The 21,334-nt window shown below is 41.3% G+C and overlaps 1 protein-coding gene across 1 annotated transcript; it reads right to left on the bottom strand.

Annotated features, from left to right (window-relative positions):
* Nucleotides 1–5,595: 5,595 nt before the first annotated feature.
* On the bottom strand, nucleotides 5,596–20,787 carry alkbh3 (alkB homolog 3, alpha-ketoglutarate dependent dioxygenase). The gene is made up of 10 exons (XM_085778360.1): nucleotides 20,715–20,787; nucleotides 19,926–20,015; nucleotides 19,103–19,215; nucleotides 18,531–18,565; nucleotides 18,392–18,439; nucleotides 16,712–16,815; nucleotides 13,980–14,068; nucleotides 13,585–13,794; nucleotides 11,320–11,418; nucleotides 5,596–6,755 (listed from the first exon to the last, which is right to left on the bottom strand). Exons 2-10 carry the CDS (start codon nucleotides 20,002–20,004, stop codon nucleotides 6,630–6,632), a joined length of 903 nt encoding a protein of 300 aa, XP_085634486.1. The 5' UTR covers nucleotides 20,005–20,015; nucleotides 20,715–20,787; the 3' UTR covers nucleotides 5,596–6,629.
* Nucleotides 20,788–21,334: the final 547 nt, after the last annotated feature.

Below are 21,334 nucleotides of genomic sequence, written 5' to 3' on the forward strand. Positions count from 1 at the left end.
CTTTAAATGCAAATGAACCACTGCTTGCCCCACCCCACCCCTTCTACAGGTGCCAGGAAGGGGTGGTATTATGCAAATTAGAAAAATAATTACATGATTGTCAGACAACCGAGGGAACAGCTCATAAAACCAAATGGATTTCAACCCAGGGAGCCTGAAAATTACAGATTTTTTTTGTCAATTCTCACATTTTGGGGCCAGAAGGCAAAACAAACACCCAAATATATGTTAAAGAGCCTTCAAAAAGTGATATTTCCATAATATGTCCCCTTTAATATACTATTCAGCTGGTCACAGCACATAGTTTTTACTGTGTAATAAGTAATAAACTGCTTTTACAAAGAAAATCAATTAATGCTGCCGGTGTGTAGCAGTACCGTGACTTGTCATCCACTGGTTTACAGTGTCAATCAGTGACTATAGCAAAGATTTATGGGGGTGCCATATAGCTCAGTGGGTTGAGCAGGTGCCTCATATGCAGAGGCTACAGTCCTCATTGCGGCCAGCGCTGGTTTGAATCCCGAATCAGGTGGTCCTTTGCTGCATGTCGCTCCCCCTCTCTCTGCCTCCCTATTTCCTGTCTCACTCAACTACCCTGTCAATTAAAGAAAAGCCCCCAAATATATATATATATATATATATATATATATATATATATATACTTTAAACTAAAAAAAAAACATTGTCCTGGAGGCTACAATGAATCGCTATTGGAAAGTTGCTAACCTCAGTAGAAGAAATGAGGTCACAGAGTTAATATTGGAGTTATCTATCTATATCTGTTTCTTGCTTCTCATGGAGCTTCTTGGCTGTTACAGTAGGCCTATCTATTGCAACTGCTGGACAATTTGTTCTCATCTCTCCCTCTGGGGAATAGATATGAAGTTTCAATATCTGAACAGTCTTCCCATATCTTAACAGCTGGAAACAAACACTCAAGTCAACTTCATCCAAGAGTTTACCACAGGATGGTTTCACGGTGATGAAGCCTCAGGTTGGAAGAATCCAAACCACTCAAACAACTATTTGTAAAACTACATGGAAGGTGACTGGTATGACTGGACTGGAACCAGCAAGATGATATTACATTCCCAGTGACCTAGTGTCTAAAAATACTAACATATTACACAACATCAGTGTGTTGACACGTGGTTTCATAAAACTGGAAGATCTCACAGCTCACACAAACAACAAGACAAAATCACATCGGTAGAGTTAGGGTGAAAAGTAGTGACTGTTGTTGGGAGTTGTCGCAGCAGCACAATTTTGTTTCACACACCAGCAACATGGATGCCCCCCTTAAAGGAATAGTTCAACATTTTGGCAAATTTGCCTGTTGCCATCATAGATATATATAAGAAGACTAGATTACTCACCTGCCGCTGCTGCCCAATGACACAGCGTAGCCACACGGCGGCCATCTTGGGACGGGCAACCCTCTCCCTCAGAGCATTAAGCCTATGGTGCATGTTCTGCTATAATGACCAGAACTTGCTCAGTTTTTGTCCGATTTCAAAATGGTTTGATTTTTTATGAACGTTTATGCAGTTATGATGCAGCAAACTTAAAATCACGGATAATTTTAATCATGTACTTTTTTTTGTAAAAGTAACATTATAGTGACATTATGCAAATAGTTAAAGTAATAGCTACATACTGATTTATTTTTCACAGAGTTATGAATCGTTTTTTTTAGTGAAGATGACTGGATCACCATCTACTGCACTGTAACTGCAGCCAGAGTCAGAGACAGTTGCCCGTTCCAATATGGCCGACTGTGAGCTACGCCGTGTAGTCCGATCTACCCCCTTAGTTGCCATAATCCCTATAGTCATAGCAGTAGGTTCATTACCTTTAATTATTGGTGCATGTTGTTTTGGGATCAGTGGGGCAGAAATGCGAGCTGCTCAGTGATCGCAATGGAGGTGAATGGTACAGGTCCCCTGTCCCTCAAAACTCATCAAATACACAATCCAACAACTCCAAAACACTCTGGTGGACAAGTTGTGACCTGCACATTCACCACGCTATGAAATAATCATGGACTGTTACAAGAGGGAGTTGTTTTCGAGGCAAATGCGTAGTGATTTCAAAAGCGCAAGTAGTTATTTGCTTCATGTTTTGTAATGTTACATAATTATACATGGTTATTTCATAGACTGGCGAATGTTCAGGTCACAACTTCTCCAGGACAGTGTTTTGGAGTTGTTGGATTGTGTATTTGATGGGTTCAATGAGGGACAGAGGACCTGTACCATTCATCTCCATTGCGTTCACTGAGCAGCTCACGTCTCTGCCCTGTGGATCTCAAAACAACACGCACCGATAATTAAAGGTAATGAACCTACGTCTATGACTATAGAGATTATGGCAATAGGAGAATTTGCCAAAATGTTGAACTATCCCTTTAAGAACATGCATAGGACTTTAAGAAGACAGGGAAGAGAGAAAGGTCTAAATTTGGGATGCGAGTGCTAAAAATGGTAAAATGAGTGATACAATAAAATCTATGTACGTATGTATATCAATATGTCTGTACATCAAGCTCTTGTGTGCGTTGCGGTGGTGCAGTAGTGAGTCTCTCTGCGTGGTGTTGCATGTTCTCCGTGCGCCTGCGTGGGCGCTCCAGCTTCCTCCCACAGTCAGACACACACATTAGATTAAATGGCAGCTCTAAATTGCCCACAGATGTGGATGTGAGTGTGTGAGGTTGTTTGTCTCTGTCAGGGTGTACCCGCCGCCCCTCTCTTCAGCCCCCCCACCCTTGGGTAAGTGTAAAGTGTATGAGTATTAAAACTGTAATATTATTTGCCCTCAATCAATCCCTCAAGAGTGTATTAGTATAAACACAATGTCACAATCATGGTTGTGATAACTCTACATTTAGATTCACACTCAGGTGTTCATCAGCCTGAAGACTAGTCACTGTTATGTGAAGTTACATGTAAACTAGTGAGGCCAATGACCACAACCCTTAATAAAGTCATTATTTGAAAATCATTTGCATTAATAACCAAAATCTAAGACCTGCAGCCATCAGCAGACATTATGTCTTCTCTGTTGATGCACTGATTTTCTAGTCTTTTTTATTTTGCCTTGGGCAGAGACGGCTGCCGCTGTAATGTTCTGACTACGCTGTAGCACATGACTTCAATAAAACCACAACATGGAACGATCAAGATGTGTTTTCCATAAAACAACGCTATCACATCCATGAGGTTTAACTACAACAACGATTACATAATCTCTCGGCTCTCAGGGAACCTGCAGTGAACCCTTCGTTATATTTAGCAAACAGTACGTTCAGATTTCAGGGTGACAAACTTTCTGCCACAGCCTGTACTGGTAGTTTATGTGAACTTGCGCAGATATTTTTTTTTGATGAAGTGTAGTGAAAAGCCATGATTTTTTATATGACAATAAGCAGTTTTTGGAACATGACACCACATTTCAACACAGAACTTTTTTTTATTTTAGAACCACAGCAACCAAGGACATGTGCATCTCTTTAGTGTTACAAAATAAACACAAGTGTCTGGGTTAAGTCGTCTCAACTCCCCTGACACGTGTGTTTCCTGTAATTTCAATTTCACAGACAAGTGTATTTCCATAGACAGTTGGTCTGCTGATATTGTGGCTCTCTCTGTCATGTCTGAACAAAACCAACCTGGAACATTGAAGCAGATGTAAGTTTATTACCTTAAATCTACAAGAGTCTCAGTGTCTTCACTCACACACACGTTTTAGGCTCGTTGGGCTGATGACTTTGAAATTAGCTCCTAAAAGTATCATGAGCAGCTGCTTTCTGTTTGTCTGCTGGATTATTTATTATAGTTTCTCCATCTTATAGCTGTGAGTGGCTTTTCCACTGTATACCACAGTTCACGAGTCACCATGGCAACCTTAATCATCTTAATTAGTTTTTGTCTGATGTCTCCCTGGTTGTTGCCGGTAATATATCCGCTCTGGATTTAGTTTTGAACATTTAAATCATATGTGACCACATTTACTGTCATCTGGACTGAAAGAGAAATCATAAATCATGTGTCTAATTAAACAAAGACTAAATTATTTTCCAAACAATCAGTAGCCGTGCTGAGTGAAGCCAATCACAAGTCTTTCAATCACAAAACGCAACATGCAAATTCCAGTGGGTATGTTAGTAATCCTCCCTGCAGCACTGTCTCTACCTTCAGTTAGGAATTTCACTCTTGTTAAAGGGATAGTTCACCCAAGATTGAAATTTCACTCATTATCTACTCACCCTCATGTCGACTAAGGGCTGGGAGAAGTTTCAGAGTCCTCTGTGGCTTCACTGAAGCCCGATGTAATGTCCGTCTTGTATTGAAGCCCCGAAATGGGAAATTGTCCCGAAAAAATTTAAATAAGTCTATTTTTCAAGCTTGTTTTGTAGCGGAAGCTCCTCTTCCCGGTTCGTCAAATTTGGACGAACCAGTGTCTGTCCTCTTCCTAGTTCATCCAAATTTGAAAGAGGAGCTTCGAGAAGCTTCCGCTACAAAACAAGCTTGAAATATAGACTTATTTCATTTTTTTCGGGACAATTTCGCATTTCGGGGCTTAAAGTGAAATTCCGGCGTAAGTGTAAACCATGGTCAAACACATCGTAACACCGAGTTAGACCCCCCCTCGAGAGATCAATTTGCCCGACCGCTACATTCACGAGATCCACCAACTTCAGCAAATACCGCATTATCGCCACACACGGCGCTGTCCGGATCCACTGTCTGACCGCAACCAAAACGCCACCATTTGCCCAAAATAATGCTCAGAACTGCACCAAATGTCATCAATAGTACACACAGGGTCCCAGCACGTAGTACGAGTTGTCAAACATCTGCTAGCTTTGCCTGTTTTCTTTAGCAAGGAGATGCAACTCAACTCACCTACTTCTCCTCCGGGAGCCGCTCGTTGGTGAGGAAGCCCTGACGAGTCGATCACCGAGTGCACCGGAGTTCCGCAGCTCTTAAAAATGCTCATTTGCGCCTATATCGTGGCCAGCACTCGATAATAATAGTTATAAAGTGATATGCAAGATAAAAAAAAAAAAAACTCTGATTGTATTTCCATGAGGTAATTGTTGATTGAGCTGCGGAACTCCGGTGCACTCGGTGATCGACTCGTCAGGGCTTCCTCACCAACGAGCGGCTCCCGGAGGAGAAGTAGGTGAGTTGAGTTGCATCTCCTTGCTAAAGAAAACAGGCAAAGCTAGCAGATGTTTGACAACTCGTACTACGTGCTGGGACCCTGTGTGTACTATTGATGACATTTGGTGCAGTTCTGAGCATTATTTTGGGCAAATGGTGGCGTTTTGGTTGCGGTCAGACAGTGGATCCGGACAGCGCCGTGTGTGGCGATAATGCGGTATTTGCTGAAGTTGGTGGATCTCGTGAATGTAGCGGTCGGGCAAATTGATCTCTCGAGGGGGGGTCTAACTCGGTGTTATGGTGTGTTTGACCATGGTTTACACTTACGCCGGAATTTCACTTTAATACAAGAGGGAAATTACATATGAGCAGCATGGAGGTATTTGGATGTTGGTATCCATGTGCAACCGTTATATGGACATGCATTGCTATGCCGAGACCCCCTGTAACTCAGAGAAGCCACGGATAACTCTGAAACTTCTCCCAGCCCTTAGTCCACATGAGGGTGAGTAGATAATGAGTGAAATTTCAACTTTGGGTGAACTATCCCTTTAACAACTCTGAAACTGCTCTCTCAGAAAACACGTGTGTAAGGTAGACGGACATAAACGACCCTCAGAGGCTTTACAAACCTTCCTTGGAGGGACTGGTCACACCTTGTCCAACAGGACAGTTAACTCTTTCTAGTCTTGATGGAGCTGTAATCAGTCTGAGTGGCCACTTAAGTTGTTCCTTCTCTTTTTAGAGCGTGCTCTGCACAAAACGCCCCACTGAGTAAACAGGGCAGGAGATTCTTTACATTTTCACCAACAGTCACATCAGCAGTGACTTGCTGCACAGTTAGCACTTATGAGAATATTGATTTCCACATATTTCTCAAAACACAAGACAAAATGTTTTTCAAATGTACGGTCACGAAAAACCTAAACCAAACAAAACCAGAAACTTCAACCAAAGTGCATCCACCTGAGTCTTTCTCTGTGAAAATCAAACTTTGGCTTTTAGTGCCATGCTCAGTGGCGCCACAGTGCTGCTTCCTGAATAGCAACCGAACCACTGTCTGAAATCAAACAGCCAACTGTGCTGAATGAATAAACAAAGTCATAGTTGCCTTTTGATCAAGCCATGAATATAACACCCATCCCTCTGCTCAGCTTCTCTGACAACAACCACATCTGATAATCACCATCTATTATCATGTTATCATGGTTCACCTCTGCAACAGGTGAATTCAGACAGAGGAGTGGACGTCCCTGTTTGACTTAGAGGAGGTTGTTGTTCTCACTGCGCTCTGGAACTTGTCTGATAGAGCTGAGATTTCTTGCAGGCTCACAGAGAACGACGATGGCGTTTGCCTTGTTCAGCAAAATCCAGTTCACACTCCGGCCGACAGAACCGGCGAGGACTGGACGGTGTTTGAAATGTGGACACAGCCTCAAGTACCTCACTCAGAGGGGGGGGGGGTTATTGCTGGTTGGCAGTGAAACGTAGCTTGGTCCCTGGCCTGTGGCCCTCCGGCTCTGGGTAGATTGTCCTGAAGGTCAAGTTGATGCGAGGGCCTCGGTCGTGGTACTCTTTAGCCACCTGATGCTGGTGGAAACACAGAAACAGATGCAGTCAATCTCTATTCTATTAATGAATTTACCTTTCCAGTATTTTTGTGAAGTTTCTATCCATAGTATTCATGTAATGGCTCATTGTTTTGCTCAGAAACAGTTCTGTAAGTTCAAGTGGCTGCTCGAGGACAAAGATGATGCTTTCAGCTTCTCCAGTGTCAGAATGATTCATTAAAGGTAAAGGTACTTTATTAGTCACATATACAGCTAGTACAGTGAAATTCTTTCTCTGCATTTAACCCATCCCTGAGGAGCAGTGGGCAGCCGCGGTGCAGCGCCCGGGGACCAACTCCAGATTATGAGCCAGTGCCTTTGGTCAGGGGCACTGACTGGAAGTAACTGACATCTAAATTTACTAGTTCCACCTTCTCAAGTGTCAGGATTTGTTGTTTGACATTGAATATCACACAACACAACACAACTTTGTATGGCAACATTTGGTTGTGACTTATGAATTAACCAGGGTTGTGAGCTGTTGGCTGGTCTGCAGACATTTGGCTTGTTTTGGGAAAATGGGGCAGATTAAAGGGGAACTATGCAAGTCTGGTCGCTTTTCCGCTGTTTTGCTAACCCTCCTCCTGACCATGTGCATTTGTTTACAACGATGCCAGCGAAAAATCAATCAATAGATCGGTACATAAAGTTATTTATCGTATACGATGTTACAACGTGTTTATTTGTGTAGTCTTATCTGTCATAAACAAGAGATTACGGGTTACGGGGTGCCTTTGTGTTGCGGTGCCCGAAAGACGAGAGCTGGGACTCCGGGTCGGAGGCTCTGGTCTTATAAGGTTGGTTTTCAGCCAAGAGATGCTATAGGTGGAAGACAGAGAGCCTCCATTCTCCCTGGAACAAGTTACAAGTCATTGATTTAACCAGCCCAATTACTCTGAAGCTGTTTAATTAATGTAAAAATGTAGCATAGTTAAGATAAAAATCCTGCATAGTTCCTCTTTACATAAGTTTGCTTCTTTCTGCTCCCAGTCATTCAGGAGTTGTATTATCTTGCTTGTTGCATTAAACTGTTTTAATTTGTCATTTTTTGGCGATGAATGAAATAAATAAATAAACCAAACCAAATCTTTAGTCAGTGGTGTTCCAGACTAGCCTGGCTCTCGTCAGACCCTTGTAGTTCCGCAAAGCTACGCTGAGCTCCACACAAGGGTCTGGGACTGCTCCATAGGCGATTCATTTCAGAAGGCGGGGCCTTGTAAAAAAATCTTGTATGTGATTGGATAAACCACTTGTCCGTTATCTTGAATGACGTGCTACTTCAGCCACTCACATCGTTCTCTGTTCATCTTTCAAAGAATTAATATTCGATAGATTCGACAAAACAGTTGAAATAGCAGAATCAATGCCAACGCACGACTCCTCACTGCGAGCCGCCATTGTTGTTTGACTCAAACAGTCGCTTCAGCGCTACGTCACACCTCAGAAAGTCCCGCCCGGCGATCCTGATTGGTTCATTATTTTTTGCTCCGGGGAAGAAGTTTGCATTGGCCTCGAGTCCAGACCCTTGTGTGAAGCTGAGCGTAGCGCCTCTGGTGGAGCTTTGCGGAACTACAAGGGTCTGGCGAGAGCCAGGCTAGTTCCAGACCAAAAAGAGGAAAAAGGGAAGCTAATATTATCCCCCCCAAAAAAGCAACCTTCACCAAATCATAATTTCTTATCAAAACAAAATGCTTCTGTCTGAGGATACTGTATTCACATTGCAATGACAATTATTTACAATACATTTCAGAATATATAGGTTTAAGACACCAAACATATTCCAATCTATGTACCAAGAAGCATGATTATAATATATTTTAGTCCAGGTGCATCCACGTGTTGGACTGACATAGACATCATTAGACTAGAAAACAAAAAAAATGAGGTCACATGGAAAGATAATCACCACTGTCTAGAGTTTCCAAAACACAACAGCATTTTTGTTTTGCAGCTGACCTCTGCACCACATAACAAAGTTCAGCCTCAAAGTGTGACAACAGACAACAAACACCACTTTCTTACCCTTTGACATCTGGGCTCAAAGTGAAATGTTTCCCCATTCGCAAAAACAGCAGCAAAATGTTTTGTGGAATATAACTGAGAGATTAACTCATCTCTGTCAGGACCTACTGCAGGAGTTTGGTTTTTATATTAGTGCATCTTGTGCTCTAAAAGACATAATACACATAATACATACAGTGCTGTAAAAAAAGAAAAAGAAAAAAAAAAGTATCCCCTTCCTGAATTCGTATTTCTTTGTATATTTGTCACACAAACACACACACTTCTCTTTCACCTTTACACCTTCTTCTCAAAAGGAGGTGAAAGGGTGTGTGCTGATGCTGATCCACCACGGTGTGAAAAGAGAGAGGCCGGAACAGGCTGAAATAACCTTGCATCCCTTTTCAAACAAGTGCACTACTTTAGCAGGATTGACAGGTTTAGTTAAATATTTAGCACTCACTTCCAAACCCTGCAGCCTGGGCCAGGGCGGCTTTGTTCAGCAGACTTTGACTGTGGTGACAGGGAGAGAATTAACGGTGGTGTGATCTTCTCTCTCTGGCAACATCTTTAAAGGAGAGATGGAACCTTTGTTAAGATACTCAAGGAGGTGTCGCCATAAAACACCTGTGACCTTCTCCTCTTATTCTTGTAAGACTTAACCTCTTTCGGTGTCTCTGTTCTTCTTAGTGTGACCAGCTGGATGTGTAAAACAAAACATATTGCCAGTGCACATTAATATATACCTCAACCACTCATCATCTGAGTATTGTTGCTGGCCATGTACTTCCCTCAATGGCCACAGTTCATTCTCTAATGGTGACCACCACCAGCAGGATAATGGTCCATGACAGAAAGCAGCAGGTGTCTCATGAACATGTGAGTTCAGAACAGGAGATTAAAGTGAAGCTGGAAAATCTGCAGGAACTATGTGGGTGAAATCATTTTCCAGGACTTTTCCAGGATATTTTTTGCTGCTGAAAAATGTATCATAGAACAACACAAAAATATGTTGTTTTTGTTTTTAAACCATAATACTGGTAATATTCATCAACTCAAAGTCTCTAGTTTTCTAGATTCCAGGACAACTCAAGCTTTTCCAGGACATTTGACTTTTTTTCTCTCATTTTCCATGTGTTTCCATGACTGGAAAATTGGTCAACCATTTTCCAGGTTTTCCAGGACCCTGATGTGGGTGAAATGAAGTTCATGCATATTTATGTTCAGTAATTCCATTGATCTATTCATTGATGTTCACTGCCTGATGGACACTACACTAAGTAAAGTCCCTCAAGGCTCCATTTGAGGCACATTGTTACTTTTCTTTACTTTAGAAGTTGCCCTTGTTGCAGGTGTAGGAGCCAGAAATCACTGCACCATTTTTGGACTGAGCACCTGGACTACCAACTAAGGTCTTATACTGTATGTACTGTAACATGCCATCATCATTTAATAGTTCACTGTTGATTTCTCAGATGAAGTCACTTAAACTGTGATAAATGATAAGAGGCTGAATCAGAATGAGAATCACATTCAATCATTTGGCATCATTCATAGAGCGGGTTTATACAGTGAACTATGTCTGCTATATTTACATGACTACCTGTATGTGTCATTGCTCTGCACAGATGTGGGACAAATGACAAATTAAAATGATAAAGCCAAATATAGGTTTATATGTACAGTATGGCCATTTTAGTATACTGTAAGCGCTTATGTTGTGGAAAAATTCAAATGCTACATTACCCAAGCATATCTTTATAAAATATCACTTCCTCATCATTTAATTTAAGTGTCTCCTGAAAATGACAGACAACAAATTTACAACTCCTCCTGGCATCAAGGTGTTTATGAATGAAATAAGGTTCCACTATATTACTGATTTTCTTCATCTACACCAAAGTTTCTGAGGTGTCTCTTTGTCACCATCCGTCTCTCAGCCTCAGCACTTACTTTTTTGTTTTGTTTTGTGTTGTTGCTATTCTTAGTTTTTGCCTTCATTTGGCTTTAATTGCTCATTGGGTCTCAGTCCTTGTCTACAGCGGTTCTGCATCCTTGTTTATTTATTTTCTTACCGTTTTACATCTAAAACTGGTACAACTAAACACCATCACATGTTCTAGACAGAGGGGAGGTAATTATCTGATGCAAAGTCTGAAAACATTTAGTCATCATGAAAATCAACCTCTTGTAATCTAACATATTCTCACTGTGTGTGACCCAGTTCTCGTTATAGAAACCAGCTGTGCACAAAGACACTCCATCCTGTTTGATCCTCTCATATAAACTCTGTCTCTGTCCCTCACTGTAAAACAAATGGCTCTCATCATGCTGTCCAGGATTCTCCCTCCATCCTCACTGCCTGTCGCTGTGAGTCCCTCGAACACAGGTACACTCTCTCACGTGGACACTTGCACACCCACACACTGTGGGGGTGGAGCAGGTCGTCCAAATAACATCAGCATTTCAAAGCTTGTTTAGAGAAGGTACTGAAGCCAACATCTTGGCTTCACTGGCTCTTGTATTTCATTGGTGGAGCCTACCTGCCAATCATCCTGTGTGGCTCCTTCCATCATCAAGAGTGTCCCGTGACTGAGAGGAACCCGAATGCGCTCTACGTAGGTGTAGTCACCGTTCTCCTCCTAACACATAAACACACAGGGCATCAAGTACAATACATCAGGTAACAGACAAGCTCCACACACACGCACACGCACACACACACACACACTGCTCTGCACCATGGTGAGGGCACATGCTGGTACCTGCAAATCTCTACTCAATGTCCATACAACTCATCCATACTGTGACTGATGAAGCCTGCCTCCGAAGAAGTGTATACTTTAACATGTCAAACACTCTGCTGAGTCTAAACACACTTCCCCCTAACTCACCTTGGCTGCTCTCCTGTTGTTCTACACTCCACTTCACTCACCCATCTCCTTTTATTAGGATTTTTACAGCAGTTCTGTTTACAGTATTGTGCGTTAAGAACAAATGAAGTGAGCCAAATGCTACGTTCAAAGACAAAGAGCAAAGGCTCAAATGTAGATGTAGATTGTTATTCTTAGTAGTAAAACTCACAAAACTTTGGACATGAGTCAGACCTGGTTCAGTTTTTTCATGCTTAAGGTGTTGCACAGATGGGCGGGGTGAAGTACCATTGTGGTTTTACCTACGTGCACAAATATCAGTAGGCATATTGAATATGTCAACATGCATCAAAAACCCTCGGCAACCACAGTCTAAAACAGGAAGATGGCCATTTTGAGATAAACTATTTTTGTGCAATCTTGTAACCATCTTTACAATTTGGGGAGCTGGTCCATAACAAACTCCTCCTAGAGATTTTATCCAATTCTTTATTCTCATCTTCAGAAATTTGTCATTCAAAGTAATGAAAACTTTTGTCAGAAGTTTTGTCAGAGGGTGTGGCTGTGGCACATCCCTCTCACTGCAGCACACACTGTCCAAACAAATTCAAACCATCACAGTGCCCCCCTGTGGTGACAGGAAATGTCTTCTACACTGTCACTGACTCTGTAGCAGAAGCAAAACTTAAAATCTGGCTCCTTCAACACTGAGCTCTCAGGCTGGATTTAAGGATAAGTGAGGTAAAGATAATAAAATAATACTTAGATTCAACACAGGTTCTTTAAAGGGATAGTTCAACATTTTGGCAAATTTGCCTATTGCCATAATCCCTATAGTCACAGGGGTAAGTTCATTACCTTTAATTATCGGTGCATGTTGTTTTGAGATCACCACACTATGAAATAATAACGTATAATTATGTAACATTACGACACATGAAGCAAATACTCAGAACCACTTGCTTTTGAAATCACTCTGACCAGCAGCCTTGTCTGGAATGTAGCTCCGGCTACACAGTTGCCTCGAAAACAACTCCTTCTCGTAATGTTACATTATTATTTCATAGTGTGGTTTTGAGGGACAGGGGACCTGTACCATTCACCTCCATTGTGTTCCGAGCAGCTTGTGTCTCTGCCCCGCGGATCTCAAAACAACATGCACGAACCTACTGCTATGACTATAGGGATCGCTATAGTCATAGCAGTATGTTTGTTACATTTATTTGTCGGTGCAATCTGTTTTTAGAACGGCGGACCAGAGCCGTGAGCTGCTCAGAGCTACGCTACGGAGGCTCATGGGATTTCTTGGTTTCTCTCATCAAACTCATCAAATACACAATCCAACAACTCCAAAACGCTCTGGTGGACAAGTTGTGACCTAGTTAGACCTAGATAGTAACTGAACGTTACCAGACAGAGTTGTTTTAGAGATAAATGCAGAGACTGCTTGTTGAAAAACTGTCCCTGAAGGCAATGCGCATCAGCGGTTTTGCATGAATTTACCTCTAACACAACTCTGTCTCGTGACGTTCCATTATTATCTCATAGCGTGGTGAACGTGCAGGTCACAACTTGTCCACGAGAGCGTTTTGGAGTTGTTGGATTGTGTATTTGATGAGTTTGATGAGGTGAAACTAAGAAATCCCATGAGCCTCCGTAGTGTAGCTCTGAGCAGCTTACGGCTCTGCTCTACCGTTCTAAAAATAGCTTACACCGACAATTAAAGGTAACGAACCAACTGCTATGACTATAGGGATTATGGCAATGGGTCAATTTGCCAAAATGTTGAACTATCCCTTTAACTGTAGTAGTAGTAGTGTAGAAAATTAACCAAGACCTTCAAATTTTAGAGCCATGATACACGTAGTGTACAAGTGGAGATATTTTATATAGAGAGCAGGGAAAATCAGTGTCCATGTTGTAACAGGTTCTCACCGGTGGAGGCTGCTTGCGGAGGCTGAACACTCTGGTGTCCCCCAGACTGAGGGAAGCGATGACGGGATTGTCACCTAAAGAGGCCTCATCGTCACTATGCCAGCCGATGCTGTCGTGGCCATCTCTGTACAAGTTACACAGCAGGGAGTTGAATCTGCGTCCACTCGCCTGCTCCACTGCCTCGCGAAGGGTTAACAGCAATGGATGCCACTACGAGGAAGAAAGAAAATGAGATAGAAGGATGTAACAACAAATTCAGATTGCTACACTCATTGTTTATTCTCCTTTGTTTAATTAATGACAAGAGAACATACATTTATCAAAAGAAATATCATCATAAGACTGAAGAAACAGAGAAATGTATTCTTGCTGAGGTCATCATGAGTTTATCTGACCTGTGAGTTGGCAGCCATGGTGGAGCGAGCGTACGTGTAGGGCAACTCTCCATACCAGCAGGTCAGCCTTGGCTCCTCGTAGGCATCTCCTGGACCAAACACAAGACATCTCACATTAAAGGTTTACTCTAAGAAAAACACAGGAGATTATGGTGAACACAAGTTGGAGCCTGCATCTGTAAAATCAGCTGCTTACAAATCCCGTTATATTATTACCAAGATAATATCAGAGTAGCAGCACAGATACAACACCTTGGTTTGGGGGAAAATAAACAAATGATAAAAGTATTCAGTGCCATCCAGTGAACAACTTGTACTGATTTAGTAGAAGTCAGCAGCTTTCAATAGCTGACACTTTCACATACCCGATGCCACTGACACATTTCAGTTACATGTTGAAGTCTGTAATGTTCATCCCCAGCACTGACAAAGAGTGGTTCTGCATGTCACAGCCTTTTGAAGAGATACCCCACCCAGGATCAGTAATTGAAGTATCAAAAACACTCAGCTCTTATAGACCTCGAATGCACCGTTCATGTTTTTGTCTTGCACAGAGAGAACAGTGGCTGTGATAGTTTTCATGGAAGGATGAAAGTGCACGGATCCATCTGTATATTGTATTTGTAACTGGGTCAAGGCAATTTGAACTTCAAAGGAGAGTCTGTGCTCACAGCTCCCACTTTTACACTGAATGACAACAATAAGTAAGGCAGAAAGCTGACACACTTTTGGTTCTTCATGTATTCCTCTCAGGTGATAACAACACACATGTAAAATAATCATCTGCTTCATCAGCAGATTCTATTTCTGGCCAAACGTACGGTAAACATCTGAAGCTGATGTCTCTCTGTCTGTCTCTCTTGTTGTTAGTCTTGGTGTCTCTCTCTCTCCGGCTGGAAACAACCAGATTGTTCCAAGAATCAATTATGGGGCATTAGTGTATTTGACCAGCCTGCTGGAACAGGAACATGGTGGAACCAAAACAAACAGCTCGGGCTCGGGCGGCCATCGTTTTTTATGGCGCTGGATTACTCTGGGCCTCTTGAGGCAGTACTTATAAACATGTGTGGTCATTTATCAACTCTCAAAAGTTCCATAAAAAGATATTATCAGGGGTAAAGATAAAATCAAAACCCACTCACAGAGTCCAGATAAAAGTCCTGAGCAATGGTTGGAAAAACTGAGTCAAGCAAGTACTTAAAAGGAAGATGACGGAGGAGGAGTGGTACACGTCTGTTTTCCTCTACTTCCTCTTTAACACAAACGCCACATGGATTTTGTTGACAAAAGCGGAGAAGCGATGGAGAAGGGATTACACAACTTGTCTGTGGAGTCAGTGTTTAGAAATCAGCCAGTCGTTGTCACATTGTTTGTGTGCTGTAGACAGAGATATCACACACACACACACACACACACACCTCCCAGACGGACGAAGGCCAGCAGAGAGGAGAGGCCTCATCTCAACAGCCTCACTCTATTTAGTCTGTCTGGGTAAAACGTGTGAGCTGTTCTGTTCTGTGCCAGATATTTTTGCAGAACTTTGCTTGGTGACACACGTGCGGGGAGAGAGCGTGGAGCTGCAGATTTAGCTTTTGGTTACATTTGTCTAGCTTTCACTGGAGCCAAAAGTTGTGAGAATGAAGTATTGGTTTTCTGCTTCAGTGTTTTTACATCTTTGGTCACATGTTACTATGGTATATTACAAAAAAAATCATAATCATCAAAGGCTTTTATTGACAATTACATCAAGTTTATCCAGTTTGTTGGATGTTTGGGAGAAATTGCTCTCAGAGGATTTTTTGGTACCATCCTTTATTCATGAGCCCACTCCCCATACCATACATGAATGGTCTCAAGATGCTTATTGTTGGCCTGACACAGGACTGATGGTACCACTCACCTTTTCTTCTCCAGGTGTCCCAAACAATACCAGTATCTTAAAGGGACAACGAGGAGTTTCTATTTGGTTCTAAAAGTTTCATATTAATGTGGATGAATCTCCGCTACCCACACTTGTTAATGGCTCCATTTTCGATAAATATATTGTTTTGTCTCTATCGTTATTTTGTTATTACTAGTGGTGGTGGAAATGCTGGGCGAGCCGACCAGCGTTACTTTACTTTCAGTTTCGTGGCGAGTCATGAGAATAATCACCGTTTATGGTTGGAACTACGACGGTATGTGATCATCTTCGAACCTCTGACTTTAATTCTTGATGAATGAAAACATCTGGCATGTGCACCAAACAAGAACCAGTGTATTTTTGTTTGCCCTCTGCCCTTTGGAGAATAAGTTGTGTCACTTATGGGATGAAATAAATATTTTAAAACAAATTTAGGTGCATATTTTGAACCCTTTTCAAACTTCATTTTGGAATCATGGAGCGTTACACTGATGCTGCATTCACGTGCAGTCGGGCAGGTAACAAACCAGATGTCATTTTAGTCACAGAAGTCCAGAGAAAGCCGGTTAAACGTAGGTCAGGTAAACAATACCACATCACCATGACAACATATTGTCACGTGTATTGTTTTGCCTCGTGCTGACGAACCACTTGTTTACATAGAGGCTTGTTTATGCCGTTACGCGCAGCGGCTGTCGTCCGTCTGCCGTCTGCCCAATTTCACCTGAATGCAGCATGAAAAATACGATTGATATTGATATGATATACAACCGCAACGCTAGATGGGAGTAATTCCTACACAATGTACCTTTAAGTCTCTGGTACATACCTTGTCTGTAGTTGGTCTTCTGAGACCAGGGAAGCTCAGCTAACAGTTTACTGAACATCCAGTCAGCCTCCTCTGGGGGAAGGAACCCAGGAAGCAGCCGCAGCCTGGACAAATGGAAGACAAAACACACACACACTGAGCACTTGGAAAAGTAACATACACACACACACACACACACACACACCCTAACATACACACAAATAACATTTACAGCTTTTTCTGCATTCTTTTTGTCATAAACATAGTTTTCTCCTGTTTGTTTTCTTTCTCCTTCATGTTTGATGTTTTACAGCTTTTGTTTGTTTGTTTCTTAACTCACACTCTGAGATGTGAAAAGATTATATTTTATTTGGTCATACTGGCTTATGGTTTAATGATAGCTGTCAAGATTAGATCATAATTGGGACAGCCTGGTGGCTTATTGGTAGCTTAGTGCACCATTTTTCAATATATTTGCTTTAATCTTTTCCTATATAATACTGCATCTCTTGTCATTTTGAATTTTTGTAACTCCTATGATATTAATGGGATTATTGATATTTGTGGGTTATGAAATGATGAGTAATGTAATTAAGTATACCGTAGTTATTTTTCTTGTAAATTTCAGCTAATTTTTACACATAAGGAGGCAATCCTTAACCTGTGTCCCTTGTCTTCAGGTTTGCCCCGTTTGTTTTATTGGACCACACCATCAATATACCTGCAAGCCTATTGGTGGCTTATGTCCCATTGAACCTGTGGTCGAAACGTTACGCAAAAAAAATAAATCTTTTGTGACAACTAGTAAGTGTGCAGGCATACCTTTTCTTTTTTCTAGCTTAGTGCACCAATCACAACTATCTTTTTTTGACCAGTCAGTAACCAGTATTACTAGATTCCAAACTTCTACATCATCACCATCTTTCACTATCAGCAGCATAAATGCTGGTTCTTTATCCCTGTGGTGTTTGATTAAACTGAAAAATAAAAATAAAATAAATAATAATAACAATCAAATGCTAAAATGAACTAGAACTTAACTGATGGCTGTTGTTATTCTCATTTTGTGATACAAACTCAGAATAGTAACGTTACAAATAAACCTCACATCAGGTATAGTTCAGAATGATCAGTTTCATTACTGTACAGCTAAAAAAAAAAATCAATGTTAGAAATGGGGATTTTCTCCTTGTTCAAGGACACTCTGGCACAGAAGGTGGCTACAGCAGATGGAGTGAAGTCTCTTTCTCTCTCTTATTTCACTTTGTTGTGCAGCACTTCTCTTAAACAGGATAAATCCAGGGTCACAGTCACTCGATACTGACTGAAGGATTTGTGCAGCTTGGACTCAGTGACGCAGCCTTGACAGGAGAATCACTGAAATGTTCAAAAGGAAATTGAAACTATGGTTCCCATTTTGAACAGTATGTACAGTAGATTACATTAACATATTAAAACATGGCTCATACCGTTCATGAAGGGATCTTATTCAGTTGAGCCATGTAAAGTTTTTGCTTGTTGGATTACTGCCATCTAGGGGATTCTAAACTCTATTACAGATTTCTCATCAGCTTATTATAAATAAACCTTTTTGGTTCTTTTCCATCACTTTTCATCTTTCCTTTTTCCATTTGGTTAATATTATTTCCATCCATACCTCTCTCTGAGACTGACTCCCTCCCTCTTTGAGGCTGGACTCACCTGGACACTCCTGACGGTCCATGGCTTATCTCATGATCGCCTGCATGTCTGTCCAGAGGAAAATCACATGTCAGTGTTCAGCCCAGTGACGAGCTGATGAGATGATGCAAACATAATCCAATGCAGACGGAAAACTTACTCTATAGTCTTCTCTGGTGGAGCCTCTCGAATTTGCTGTAATGAAGAAAAGACAGGAAGATGAAAATGAGGACTTTTTTTTCCTGCTGTCTTCCAAACTTTGCTTCACATTATAAAACAGTCTAAAACAGTCAAAATAGTATGCAATATACATAGCACTTCAACAATATATGCCAGGGGGAATTTACATAGTTTACAAAAAAAGTTTAAGTCTTAATAGCTTTCTGGTTGCTTTAAAATTTGATGGAGATTATGTATTGCCTGAGCTCACCGCTAAAAGCAATAAAGGAAGGTTTTTTTTTAATGAACTTACATTTGTGAATATGAAATTTTACCATTAAAATAATAAGATTGAAAATAAAAGTTATGTTGGCTTTTTCCTTGTTTTTCTTCAGGTCAGGGAGCCCAAAGAGCACATTCCTCCAAAACAAAATAAAATCACCATCAACATTGATAGCAACAAAATGACATATATCACTCGAAAATGAGGACTTTGTTGAATAGTTTATCACAAACAATTTTCTCCAAAGTTCAGTGATTTTTTTCTCCCCCTTTTACTTTTCAACTGTTTACCTGAGCAGGCTGATGAAACACAAAATTTGTCTTGGCCTTGGATGTGTTCTGTGAACCATTTCCCCAGCTACCAGGGGCAGGGTTGGTGTTTCTAGGTTGAATGTTATTTGGAACTGGAAAACACAAGTAAGAAGCTGCTTACTCCATATCAGACTGGATGCTTTAATGTTATATATCACATACTAGGAATCACATACTACCAACAGAACAGAGCACAGTATTGAACGCATCAACAATCCTTCATGGTGAGCCTGCATGGTGGTTGATTACACCATTACTCATCATTGTTCACCTGCTGATTCCAGGTCAGTCTAAAGCTCTGAGTGCTCCTTGGCTCTTGGACAACTCTTCTGAGTTTTCCTTTGACTCTTTATGGTCACATGATTTTCACTTCCAGCCCCGACGGTGCATTCAGGGGATTAGAAACACGTCTGTAACTAATGGCGTCAGTATGAAGTTCAACATAAGGTTGTGAAGGTGATGACCCGTCATGAGAGGCTTCTTGTGTGACACCTTGGTGATGACAAACCTTTTTCTAGGCATCAGTTAGGACTGAAGCAGCTGATGTTAATGAGCTCTGATAGGAGACAGGAGACTTTCTGAACACTGACACACTCCTGCTGCTTTCTGCTCCTCCTGCTTCTTCATGTGTTCACTACTTATTCAATTGGACATGTATGTTTAGGTTTCTTTGTATGTGTGGATTACTTGGGTCGTTACCAACATCTGGTGAACATTTCATGTCAATAGCCCCATTAGAAATATTTACTGAGAGAAATGTTGACGCGTTCAATACTTATTTTCCCGGCTGTATATACATTACCTGTCTGTCCTGTGTGTTTTGGCGGCTGTTTGGCCCAGGAGCCCTGGACTCTGGCACGTTGACGTTTATCCGACATCATATCTTAATTTGCTGTAGTGCAAAACACAAGGTTAGTTTTCATCAGCCAACAGACACAGAACACAGACAACCTGGACTAGATTTTTCCTAGGAAACCCACACAGACAGACTTCATAATAAAGCCACCAACATTTCCAATAGAAATGTGGAATTTTCTCTTTATAACCCACAAATTCTAATCCACCTTTAAGTTGGACAATGCTGGTTTTTGCTACGAGACTTCCTTTATTCTTTTGAATGAAATGTACCTTTAGTATAGCTATCCTTTAAATTGCTTGTAATGCTATATTTTATCTGCCGAGTTGAGGCACAGGTCATGTCAAGTAAATGGGATAACTTACTGACGTGAGACGTGCTTTTAATACTGTTAGATTTAAGTCGTGTAGTTTGTACGTTAGTGCTACAAAATTTAAATAAACGTGCTTGTTTCCATCAATGAAATAATACGTAACATCTGTCTAACTCATAATGTTATAGCAGCCTGTCCTTTGTACTGGAGCTCAGGAAATCTGACCAAAACAAACTGTGGCTCAGAAGCTAGTTGGTCACTGTGCTCGGTTAGCCGAGCCGAGCCGAGCCGAGCCGAGCCGAGTTAAATTACTTTAAAAACACTTTGAAGAGGTCAGAGATTAGAGGAATGACCCGGTGAGCTGATGTTGAACCAGCTGTTTAAATTCCTCTCCAAACAGACAGCAGAAACATGACACTCACCTGCGACGCTGCTGACTGGCGGCCATACTTACTGTGTTGCACCAAAATAAACCCGGTCTGTCCGGAAACTAGAAACTGAACTATGGTTCCGCCTCGTTTCACTGTAAAGCATAATATTCTTTATTGTAAATTACACTTTAAGACTCGTGGGCGTGGGAATTTGTCTCTTTATCTACTTTACTCTAATAGCTACAACATACAACATCCAGTGTTAGGTAGTGGAGTATCGTTATATTGTCACACTGGTCCAATCTCTCACACAGAGGGAGAAACAGTGTCGCTCACTGGCTAGTTAGGCTAACTCTTCACATGTGGTGAAAACAATGGTGAGAACAATTTTCACATCTTCAACCCTAAAAGTAGGCCTACCTAAAAAAAAAAAAAATCCAAACTGCACTATTCATATAACACTTTGATAAATTGACATGCATGTTCAATGATATTACTCTGAACATAGGCCCAATCTAGGAAAATACATAGTATTGAGTCCTGTAGCCTACTTAAGATAACTTTTAGAATTAGCAATATCAAAAACATCACTCTTGAGTAAGGCATTTTGCCCAGGAGTTGTGAATTATGTGGCTAGAATGGCTGAAACACAATCGCTGATGAAAATTATA

Source organism: Trachurus japonicus, chromosome 6 (genome assembly GCF_045865225.1).
Source record: "Trachurus japonicus isolate A0001 chromosome 6, Traja_1.0".
NCBI classification, from domain to species: Eukaryota; Metazoa; Chordata; class Actinopteri; order Carangiformes; family Carangidae; genus Trachurus; species Trachurus japonicus.